The sequence below is a fragment of the Muscardinus avellanarius genome (genome assembly GCF_963383645.1).
Source record: "Muscardinus avellanarius genome assembly, chromosome: 3".
Taxonomy (NCBI): Eukaryota; Metazoa; Chordata; class Mammalia; order Rodentia; family Gliridae; genus Muscardinus; species Muscardinus avellanarius.
The window spans coordinates 90,342,081-90,354,725 of NC_137788.1; the positions used below are offsets into that span (position 1 = coordinate 90,342,081).

General features: G+C 38.2%; 1 protein-coding gene across 1 annotated transcript; it reads right to left on the bottom strand.

Moving 5' to 3' along the window:
- Positions 1 to 1,059: 1,059 nt before the first annotated feature.
- Positions 1,060 to 5,403, bottom strand: EXTL2 (exostosin like glycosyltransferase 2; the record flags this gene model as incomplete). Its single annotated transcript, XM_080690489.1, has 3 exons — positions 4,974 to 5,403; positions 4,265 to 4,335; positions 1,060 to 1,548 (listed from the first exon to the last, which is right to left on the bottom strand). The coding sequence occupies exons 1-3, from the start codon at positions 5,365 to 5,367 to the stop codon at positions 1,060 to 1,062; spliced, it is 954 nt and encodes a 317-aa protein (XP_080546615.1). The 5' UTR covers positions 5,368 to 5,403.
- Between the last annotated feature and the right edge of the window lie 7,242 nt (positions 5,404 to 12,645).

Below are 12,645 nucleotides of genomic sequence, written 5' to 3' on the forward strand. Positions count from 1 at the left end.
GTACAGAATTCCTCTGCTATGACTCAGTTCTCATTTTTTTCTGGCATGATTGAAATTTCATCAAGATAAATAGTGCTTTGGATCTTTTTTGAAAAAAAAAAAAAAACAACACAACTCAGGTTTTGAATGCAAGCATTTGTGTGTAATATACACAGCTACTTAGTATCCATGAGATAGCCTATGCTTTAATAATAAAGATCTTTTGATGCCAAGGGTTTTAACTTCTGCTAGTTCCTACTTATGCATTCTTTCAGAAGTTGTTTTATACATGTTTCTTAAATGCATACTTCAGGTAAAATCCAAGAACGAATGTACATTCTCCAGGTCAGATTCGGTCTCAAAATGTATAACATATTTAGTCCTTGTGACATATAAGAAACATAGGCTGCAGTTTTTGGTTATCCATGCAGTAAATGCTTACAAAAAACAAGCAACTAGATACCCATTTACTAAAACTTGCTTTCCCGGTCACAACAAAGTTAACAACCCTCAAAGTTGCATCTAAACCATTAGGGCAGAGTTTAATTCTACTTGAAAGAACCATTAATTCGTGGCACTAGTAGCCATGAATTTCCCTTGTTGTCACATGGAACTGAGACTCTTCTCTCTTTACATAGGTTTCCCCTACTCTGCAGGCTTTTGCTTAAAGAGGTATTTCAGCAATCAACCTTTAGTGAAAAAGCTGAGAAATGCCTTTCTTGAGTTCCCAATCCTGGAAACAGCTTGCTATAGGTCCTTAAGGCAAATGCCAGGAATCAAAGGAATTGAAGAACAGTGTCATGATGTAAACAATAAAATTACTGACCAAGGAGTTATCGCCTTGGACGAAAACTCTCCATGAGAAGTACTAGTGGATAAGGCCAGTCTCTTTCTGTGTTTCTGTGTTATTGGGAACTTTATATCCTAGAAGCACTGCCTTTTTTTTTTTCTTTTTCCTACTGTAGAGATTTCTGGAATAGATCAAAGTTCATGATGTTGCTTAAAAACAAAAGTTACATAGCATGAAGAAGCTAGTCAAATATGAAGCAGTTTTCAAGCTTGTTTTTGTTTGTTTTACCTTCACATTTTACTTCTGTGGTTAGCATATGGAAACCCAAACTGTGAAATCATAATGTTGGAGTATTTTAAGGGCATGCTGTCATAGATATTAACGAGCTTATTTATACAATAAGACCTCTGCAGAAAATGCTCAGCTCGATGCCACATTCCAGAATAACCACTATTGGTTTCTTTTTCCATATTGGCTATAGTTACAGGTTTCACAAAGACCCCTGACGTCTTCCCAATGTGCTTGGAGATGATAAAATTCATAGCAATATCATCACAGTTTTGAGTTTCGTCTATCAGAGCATGGACGGCTGCAGGTTGTCTCTGAAAGAGTTCAAGGTATTTGCTATTGAAGAATGAGGCTCCAATCAGCACCATAGAGTACTGGTCGCCATTTTCAGACCCCGGTGTTTGTAGTTCGAAACCTCCATAGCTGTAGATACCTGATGAAGTAGACACATGCTTTCTAGGAATAAATCCTACAATTTGATCAGGAAATTGCTGAAAAGAGGGAAAAGGAACAATTGAGTATGGCATTTCTTTAGAGCAGACATGGTGAAAAGGGGTATTTACTATAGAGAGAATGCACTGACTAGTCAGCTTTTCCTTACTACCCATTTCTACTTTTTTTTTTTTTTGTACAAGGGATTTAACCCAGAGTCATTCTACCTCCAAGCTATACCTCAACCCTTTTCTTAATTTTTCTTTTGAAGCAAGGTCTCACTAAGTTGCTGAGGCAGGCCTTGAACCTGTGATCTTACTGTCTCAGCCTCTCAAGTACTGGATTTACGAGGATTGGGCCACGCCCGGCTCCATTTCTACATCTTAATTTCATCTAGCTGCAGGCAACTTAATATATCAGTGTCCTGACAAGTTACAGGCCAAATTCTATCACAACCCAAATCTTTCTGAAAAACAAAAATATTCTAACTTCACAAAATGTTTTCTAATCTTCACAAATTCCTATCATCAAAGAGCCTCGTCCTTTAAAGCTTGCTGCAAGGAAAGTCGATTGCATGATGCTCTTTATTGTAGGAGAGGAGATACAATAAAAGCATTTGGAAAAACTGTTCTCTTAGGAGTATATAAAATTATAGACCTATATGTATGGTTTTGCTGCTTTTCCATGCTGACTTTATGTTCATGGATGTCACTGTTGATTTTAAACAATGTAACATTTAATTCTTTAGACTCCACTTGAATATTTCCTTTTAAAAATATGAGGTAATATAAGTAAATAAAAATATAAAATTAAATATATTTAAATGAGAGATGTGTCAAGATCTTTGAAGAATAGAAATGCTTGAATACAAAGAAGAGACGGTAGTAAATAAAAGTGAGAATAATATTACGGTGAGGATGAATAATAGCAAAACAAAAATCAGCAAAAAAAAAAAAAAAAAAAGCTAGGCATGGGGAAGAGATAAGACTTTACAGGGTTGGAAAGTTTAGTTCAGCTGGGCATGGTGGTGCACGCTTGCAATCCCAGCATTTGAGAGGTTGAGACTAGAGGATTACGGTTTGAAGCTAGTCTCAGCTACTTAGTGAGGAGGCCCTTTGCAACTCAGTTGGACCCTGTTTTAAAATAAAGAATAAAAAATAGGGCTGGGGGTGTAGCTCGGAGGTAGAATGCCCCTGCGTTCCATCCCCAGTACTGCAAAAAAAAAAAAAAAAAAAAAAAGTTCATTCTTACAAATAATTAGTTTTATTCATGTATTGGACAGACACTAACTCAGGGCCATACACACGGCTGAGTTGAATATCATTTTGAGGCGCTCACAGTCTAGGGAGGGCATGACATGGATATGTGAACAAGGACAGGAGTGCTGCGAGGAACAGAGCGAGGCTGTGCGGCAGGAGCCGAGTGGTAGGTCCGGGTTGGGGTGAAGTTCCAGACAACTAGAGAGGGAACGGAAAAGCACCGGAAGTGCAGGCGGGGCACCTGCAGAGGTCAGCTGACTCTCAATAGTTTTACAAAGAAAACAAGAAAACTTAAGATCACATTTGTAACTATGGTTTCCTTGGATTGTTCTAATTAACCACAATCCTCTGCCTGCCCCTACCTTTACATTTTGGGTGAATTGATTTTTTTTTTTTTACGTTAAATAGGAATCTCGCAGCTGAAGTATTACTTTAGAACTTTTTGCCTAGAAGTTTTTACTTTCAGGGCTGGAAATAACTGCTGACATATCAGGAAAAAAGTTCAGTCAGTACACTAGGCATGGAGTTAAACACTGCGTCTTTTATAAGGCTAGTATCTGCAGATCCTGAGAGCACTCACCACCAATATCTAATGGTATATCCAAAGTAGCTAATGAAGGAGGGTTACCACAGTGCAAATTAAAGCATTTCTTAGTAGCACAGAGTTTTTTGTTGTTTTGTGTTTGTGGTGCTAGGGATTGAACCCAGGAGCATTCTACCTCCTAGGTACACCTTCTGCCCTATTTTATTTTTATTTTGAAACAAGATCTCGCTAGGTTGATGAGCCTCACTACTTGCTGTGACTGTCCTTGAACCTGTGAGCCTCTTATCTCAGCCTCCCACGACTAGGATCACAGGCGTGTGGCACCCCACCCGGCTATAGCACTGTGTTGAATCACTTTATAGGGCTCCATAGAATTTGTAGGCAATTCTGGTTGTAGATCATTGTGGCACAACTTGTAAAACCTATTCAGTAGGAAAGTTAGTGAGCAATAAATGCATGCTCATCAAGCTAGGATTCAGGAAAAACACAACACAAATAAAAAATGCCATCCTAAGGGTACATGCAGAATTATTCACTGCACAATTTCTAAATGATAATCTCAGAACCAGGATTAAATTTTGTTGAGGCAATAAACATACTATTTTCCAAAACTTTATATATATAGTATTACTACAGAAATACATTTCTCATTTGAGATACAGTTCTGCAGCCTATAGAAAATGCCTCTGCACTCTAGTCTTTGCTGTACCAGATAATTTTCTCAGTGTTCTCTGAAAAGGAATACTGGTTCTTCCCAGTATCCTAAAATAAAAATTAAATGTTGATAAAAGATACCATAACTTCCAGGAAATCTAAATAGGCTCAGGAAATCTAAACCCACAACAAATTTATCTATCTTTGAAATAAATATTGTCTACACTGTGTTAAGTAACTCCCGTGTTAAGCCTTGTTGTCTTGGTTTAGCACTAGGTAAAACTTAAACAGAAGGTTTCATAAAGGATATAACATTACCTGCCAAACTGAGAAAGCAAAAACAAGGTCCTGAGCACTAATGAGTGTGTCGTCATCTACCATTAACACCGCTGAAATAAAAAGAAAAAAAATTTATATTCGGAAATGAACACAAAATCAGTAAAACAATTGTGCCTCTATAGATCATTTAAGTGAGGCATTTTCTGACCCAATTAGTAAATAAGAAATGTATTCTTGAAGAGATTTGTCTTGCAGAAAAAAGCTTTTTGAATTATAATTGATTTTATAACTGCCTGAGGGGAAAATAATCATGTAATTTTTATCCATTATCCTAGAAAGTAATAACGCTATTAATAAATAAAGCCAAAGTTGTTTTAAACAACTTCATGAAGCTACTGCAAAAATGAGAAGAAAAAGTGACAAAATTACATTCCGTATAAGCTAAATGGCACTTCCGTACTTTTTGGAATGCAACTATATATATATGTATTACAAAATATCCTTTTTTTAAAAAAAAATGACTATATCTTATTATTACTGAAAGATGTATGTGATTTTTTTCCCTAGGAAACTGCTTCTTGACATCTTGGAAACTGCTCCTTAAGCTTTTCTAAGTGCTTTCTTATGATTAACTTCCCCTATTTTTCTCCAGGCAGTTAAGACAAGTAGAAAGCTAGAAATATACGTACCCACCCCCACCCCTGGTTAGCCACAACCCTTCCAGGCTTAGAATCCAGCTTCAACTCACCACTGGTTTCCAGCTCAGGGAAGACCTGGAGTCGATTTCTCATCCTGTTTGCTGTTTGTAGCTTGAAGATTACAGGGACAGGGTGAGGCCCTAGAGAATTCCATAACTCATCTGGTCCCTTCTCCCCGACGTTGTTCCACACCACAATCACTTTGTGCAGATGTGGCACTGCCTGATAATGATTTAGAAGTCTCAGTAAGAGATCCGTTCTGTTGTACGTCTGCATGATGAGAGTAAAAGAATCTAGGGTAGACTTGCCCTGCGATTTTATTTCCCTACGCAAAGTGAGCATCTTGTCTTCTTTGATACTGGGAAGTAAATTGGTCAAAGCTGCAGCTACCAGCAGTAACACGAGGATGACCACCAAAGAGAGACGAAGCACTCGAATCTCCATCACTCTCCCAGAAAATTTGCAGATGTGGCAACACCTGGAGTGGAAATGGGAATAAAATACCAAATGTCAGCATTCTGGCCAGTCATCATGTCTTTTATGTTTTATCAGTGAAAGAAATCATCTTTTAGTTGATTCAAACTTAATTCTCTCTTCCTGTGTGATAAGGTGATTTGAACTAAAAGATACAACATATGTTTAATATTAATATTCCTTTCCTTTGGTTGGTCCCACTTTCTTGGTTGTGTGTGTGTGTGTGTGTGTGTGTGTGTGTGTGTGTGTGTGTGTCTGAGGATGAACCCAGGGGCATTCAACTTCTGAGCTACACCTCCTGCCTTATTATTTTTATTATTATTATTGCAGGTCTGGGGATGGGACCCAGACCTTCAAGTTACATCCCCTGCCCTATTTTTTATTCTTTATTTTGAAACAAGGTCTCACTAAGTTGCGGAGGGCCTCACTAAGTAGCTGAGGCTGTCCACAAACCGCGATCCTCCCTTCTCAGCCTCCTGAATGCTGGGGTTACAAGGGTGCGCCACCACGCCCTGCAGTTGTTGCTAAAAGATTGTATACACATCATGTAGGAAGAAGTGCATATTTTAAAATTTATCCTTATCTTATTACTAAGAATCATGATCTGAGATTAAGTGATATGTTGTAATACATTAATTAATACAATAATTACTAGTAATACATTAATTTTAAAGTTACATTTTTGTAGACTTTTTTTTCTCAAATAAAACTACATGTAGAACCATAATATATAAAGCAGATACTAACGGTAACAACAGCAGCAAGCAATTACGGTGGGTTCATTACTTACTAGCCCTGTACTGTGTGCTTTGCATGCTGCCTTTTTTCATTCAGTAAATTAAACAGATACTGAGGGCTTACTTTGTGGCAGGCACTGTTCTACATTCTGTGGATACAGCAATAAATAGTGTAGATAAGGTGTTTGCAGAGGAGATGGTAGGGAGAGACAGACAAAATAAGCAAACCCAAAGATAATTTAGGAGAGTGATTATGAATACAATTCTGTTTATGAGGAGAATAAATTAAAGTGATGTGACAGAGCTAGGGCCAGGTTATGTGGGGCCTTCCCAGCCTCAATACAGAGTCTGGCTTTTATTCTGAGTGAGATGGAAAGCCTTTGGAGAGTTGTGATCAGGACACTCATGGCATCTGATTTATCTTTTCTTCTTCTTATTCTCAGTTAATAGTTTCGGGGCTTACCAAGACTAAATAACGTCCCCAAGATAACCAGGCAATTGAAGTAGAGGAGCTTAGGATTTGTTTTGGGAAAATGTGTGATAAGAGCCCAGGCTCTTTGTCATTTTGGGCTGTCCTCCTGAACCTCACAGTACAGATCACAAGGTATTGTACCCAGCTCTGGAGTCTCCCATCTTCCTCCCAAAGTCTAAGATGGCCAGAGACTAGCAAACCAAGAGAAGTGTGGCTTAGATATTCACTAGTCAATCAAATCTCTCAGTTACATATGTGAGAAGAGATTGAGTCTCACAGTTTTGCAGACCTAGAACTGATTTCCTGCCTTTTATATAATTTCATTTTCATGTTCACTGCCTCCTACGACAGCACTATGGCCTTGAAATGGCTTCTGTTCTTTTATTCTTTTGCTATTTCTGCTTCTGATTCCAGACTACTTACTCTGCCATAAGCCTTTCAGGTATGTCCTTGTGTTGTGTTTGAATCTTTACATACTTTTTAGCAATGTATGGGAGAAGCTTGGCATGACAGCAGCTATCTTGAGTTGTAACCACTATGATTTCCCCAGAGTAACCTTCGCTGGTTTCCCTGCATGATTTCCCAGCAAAACATATTAAAAAAAAAAAAACATTAAAGTGGTAGACTGAGCTTCTTAACAAGACCCTGGTCCAGGTTTATGCCTGGCTCTCTGATATTAGCTTAAGGTAAACGAGGTACATGACATGTTCTAACCCATAAGTACACCCTTCACTCTGACTAAAATTGTGAAATCTGTCTGGTCTTGCTGCCACCCAGGACCACACTTGTGAAGAAGTTCCCCCAATAAACTGCTCTGAGCAATCCTGGCTCTGTCTGTCTCTCTAAATCTGGCTCCTGGAAGTGGGCCTTCATACAGTAGGACCCGTGAATCTATTCAAGTACAAAAGCCAGAAATGATGAAAATGAATTATTAAAAAATTTACTTATAAAAATACTGGAAACAAAAGCCAACCAGAAGTATCTAACCAATATTTTAAAAATACCTTCTTGGAGTCAGTCTACCTCTCTTTGCTTCTTTTAAAACAATTTATCTTCCTTTTTTTTTTTGGAATGATACATCTTTATTCATGAATCCATATGTTCTTTTTTCTGCAAAATTATTTTTTTTATCAGTGCACTATATTCATACATCCTATTGGGGTAAAAATCTTGTGTGTACATACATGTACACATCACCGATTTATCCCCTACCCCATTTCCACCCCATTCCTTCTCCATCCCTCCTTCCCTTGCTTGGCTTAGTGGTTGACTTCGATATGTTTAAGTACATTCAATTTCTCTTCTTAACCTACACAGTAAACATATACTCTCATTTATTGCTTAAAACTGGCAAAAATGATGAAGCTGGAAAAGACTTCTCTCTGCTAACTGTACACAGCCACTGTCACTGTTCTCCTTGGTATAACACTGCTTCTGTGCATCTTATTTTTGGTTCTCTGCCTTCCTGAAAAAGTGCAGTGTGTGTATATTTACACAGAAATATCTAAGCTCTTGATTTCACATCTTGCGGTTGAAGTCATGCAATTACAGCTAAGCCATCATTCCATAGGCAATCCTGAGAATATGATATTGCAACTCAATCTCACTTTGCTTCCATATGACTTCTAATCAACCTTTTGATTTCCACGGAGACTTGGTAGTTGTTGGATTAAAGAGATCATCATATTCCCATGATCCTTTGAGGTACGTTTTATAACAGTAGCAAGTCTTCTCTCTACTTGCTACAGGACATAGACCAAATAGACCAACCCTTTACTGTCTTCCACTGAAGCTTATGTGAATGGTTCTCTTATAAGAATTACAAGAGGGCGTGACATACATGCCACAGTGGAACATGGGCTGGGGTACACACAAGAAGAGAAGTGTGGCTTAGATATTTCTTATTCACAGGGATAGGAAATGGTCATGATCACACCAGTGCGCACTTGGGCGGGCGCGCTTCTCTCTCCCTCTCCTCTCCTCTCCTCTCCCCTCCCCTCCCCTCCCCTCCCCTCCCCTCCCCTCCCCTCCCCTCCTCTCTCTCTCTCTCTCTCTCTCTCTCTCTCTCTCTCTCTCTCTCTCTCTCTCTCTCTCTCTCTCTCTCTCTCCTGGGATTGAACGAAGCAGCATTCTACCTCTGAGATACACTCCTAGGCCTATTTTTAATTTTTATTTTGAAACAGGGTCTCGCTGGGTTGATAAGTGAAGATAGATAGATGAAGGATTTTTCTCTTAGAAAAGAACAGTAGAAAGCTATAAACTGTGAAATCCAGATAACAATAAAATCGTTATGACTCTGCAAACCACATTAGAGCTGTTTTGAATGGGCCCACAACAGAGCCCTAGATCACCACTCTTCTTAATGTAGTAAGTCACTTCACAGAGGTCTGTAATAAAGTCCTTGCTTTCTTGACCTTTCATACAAACTAAAAGAATTTACATAATTTTATTGAGCTGCATTATTTAACAAATAACAAATGAAATATTTATACTATGTTTCTAAAAACATAAATCATTCATATCTCCTAAAACCATTCTCTTATAGCTAAAGTAGGGAATTAAAAGCTATCTGAAAAAAATTCTATGTGACAGGGAATAAACTTTTGTTTAAGAATATAGATAAAATTGAAGTCAAGCATGGTGTTCACATTACAGGTTCACACCTGTAATCTTAGTACTTGAAAGGCCGAGACAGAAGAATTGCAAACTCAGGGCCAGCCTAGGCAACTTAGGGAGACCTTATTTTGAAATAAAAAATATTTCAAAAAGCCTGGGGCTATAGCTCAGTGGTGGGGTACCCCTGGGTTTGGTCCCCAGTAACACACACACACACACACACACACACACACACACACACACTCTAGTTAAAAAAGAAGTAGTCACTTAGTAGTGTTTTGACATTGTATGTTTACAGTAATCTATAGTAATTAATCTTTATTACTGTCTCTAAATTGCCACATAGTAAGCTATTATTGTTTGTCTTAGAGAGTAGATACTCCTATATAAGTTTTACAACATGCTATTCTTACTTAGCTGCAGAAAATGAATACGAAGCTCTTGTCCAGGTATGTTTTAGTGCAGTTGTTGTCAGAACGGTTCTTTATTCTGTTTACAACTGGCCATTTTTGTGCAGAACTGAAAATACGTCTTCTGAGACCTGCTTTTGATTCAATATTAAAAGGATTCTAGAGGCCTTTAAATCAAGATTACTGATTCATATGATTTGTCTTGGGTTGACTATATTAACAGTAGATGTTGTTTCAGTAAGAGGGTACATAAAATGAAACTGCTGTACTCTAAAGCCTTAAATTACTGTCCTTGAAAAATAATTACATTAAAGCTGAGGTTGCTTAAAAAATAATTTGTCGGATTCATATCTTAAAGTGAGGCCATGATAGAAGAGGAAACATAAAATTGCTTTTCTTAATAGAACAAACCTCAGAAAAAGTCCAGGAGAGTAATACCCCTGCAAGCTTTCCAGAAAGCTTGCTATAAATGTAACACTGCTATGTACATCTAAACTATTTCAAATCTAATCACAAGAAGTCGGCTGTGGTGGTGGCACACGCCTGTAATCCCAGTATTTGGGAGACTGGAGACTCACAGGTTCAAGGACAGGCTCAGCAATTAGTGAAACTCTCATAAACCTATTGAGTTTCAAAAATAAAAATAAAAATAAAATAGGGCTGGGGGTATAGCTTGGAGGTAGAATGCCCCCGAGTTCAATCTCTAATACCAAAAACAAACAACAACAATAACAAAAAAAACCTTGATCTACACTGTAAATGTCAGCAAAACAAAAATCCTGTCTCTTTTCCTCATCTGAAAAAAATCAAAGATTCTTCCAATGGTACTTTTTAAAATCTTTATTAGGTCTTCACAGGTAGAGAATACATCCTTTAAATCATTTTTACACATTTTTATTCCAGCATCTTCCATGCCAGAGTTTTTCAACCAGGGATGACTATGCCCTTCAGAGGACATCTGGTAAAGTTTAAGACTTCTCTGACTGTCACAACTGGTGGGGAGATACTATTGCTATCTAGGTAGAGACCAAGACTGTTGTTAAAATATCATACAAAGCACAGGATGCCCCCCCACAGCAAAGAATTATCTGATCTTATATGCTGATAATGCCAAGGCTGGGAGACTCTGCTCCAGATAATAGTTGTCTAAGAAAACACGCTTACATAGGATGGTGAAGACTATTGGTAAAGTAGCCTCCGAAAACCCCAATGCTACTTGTTATACTCAAAACAATGAGAACACAAAGCCCTGTCTCTAAAACTGCCCCAATAATTATATGTCTCACTATACAAACACAAAAACTCAGAGAGCTGGAAGGGACCCAGGAGCCCTCCTAAGCCAACTACCTTGTTTCCCAAATAAAGAACTCAGGATTCAGTGCTAAGAAATTTGCCTAAGGTCACGCAGTTGCATTTAGCCTATCAGCAGCAGAGCCAGGAGAGAATTTCCTGACAGCAAAGACTGTAACTCTTTCTACTATGTTCTAGTAAATTCTGCAAGGATGTATCAAAATACGGATACACAGGACTGTCACTAAAGTACCTGTCACTTGGTCTGTTGAAAATTTTTTATAGCTTTGATGACATTTCACATGCCATAAAATTCACCCAGTTACACATCAACACAATTTAAAAGACATTTCCAATACCCCCACACCCAGGTCCATTAGCAGTCACTTCCTCTTGCCATTATTCCCAATTCTCGACTCCTCACCAGCCCCAGGAAACCACTAACTTACTTTCTGTCTCAATAGACTTCACTCTCCTAGTCATTTCATATGAATGGAATAATAAAATATGTGGCCTTTAGCCGGGCGTGGTGGTGCACGTTCCAGATAATGTTCCATTGTATGGATATATGACATTTTGTTTGTTCATCAGGTGCTGGTTATTTAGGTTGGGTCCACATTTTAGCTTTATGAATGTGGTTGCTAAAACTAAGAACATTCACATACAAATTTTTATGTGAACATACATTATTATTTATCTTGGATATATGCAATTGCTGGGAGATTATGTCGGAGCATTTAAATATTGAAGTAGTTTCTGTAAGAGCATTATTTGAAATTATAAGAAATTTTCTTCCTTTTTTTTTTGGTGATGGGGATTGAACCTAGGAACATTCTATCTCTGAGCTACACCCCAGCCCTATTTTATTTATTTTGAAACAGGGTCTCGCTAAGTTGCAGAGGGCCTCACAAAGTGGCTGAGGCTGGCTAAGAACCTGTGATCTCCCTGTGTCAGCCTCCCAAGTACTGGTATTACAAGCATGTGCCACCATGCCTGACGAGATTTTCTTGAATGTGGACATAGGGTAAGAAAATAAATAATGCATAATCTATACTGCAACAACTATACATTCTCTCATGTATGTCTTTGAATAACAATTTGAATTTTCACAGACCTGCTCTTGAGTTATTTGCTACATCATCTACCAAAGTTCCCTAGAAGAAACAATTGAAGAATTCTTTTCTCAGGGCTAGTTTCTTCAGATTGAAAGAGCAATAATTATTCTGAGGAAAGTTATAAACAAATATGCCAGAGCACAGCATGAACAAAAATTAGTTGTGTCCTCTGACTCATAAGACAGAAAAGCAATGAGCATCTTGGCATAGCACGACGAGAAACCATCATTATTATTTTGATGCCACAGATGGTAGAATGATAGCTATTCTACCATTTCACTATGAGATCCGTCTTCGAGTGTACAGATTGTTTCTCCTCTGGCTCATCCTCCAGGGTGTGTACTTGATTAAAAACTGATGATTATAGAATATAAATACTCAGAAAAGGCCTGCAGCTGCCAAGAGATTAAGAAACCATGCCAAGGTAGAAATTCAGAGGTCATTCAGAACCTGGGTTGTCTATGAACATGCAAGATGAGGGCTGGAAGAGACAGCTGTACAGCTGAGGAGCAGTTTCTGGACAGGTCTATTCCATGCAGATGATGGGGCTGTCCAAAATGAAGCAAAGCAATGTGTGGTGCTAAGTTCCAAAAGGACTTTCTCCTCTC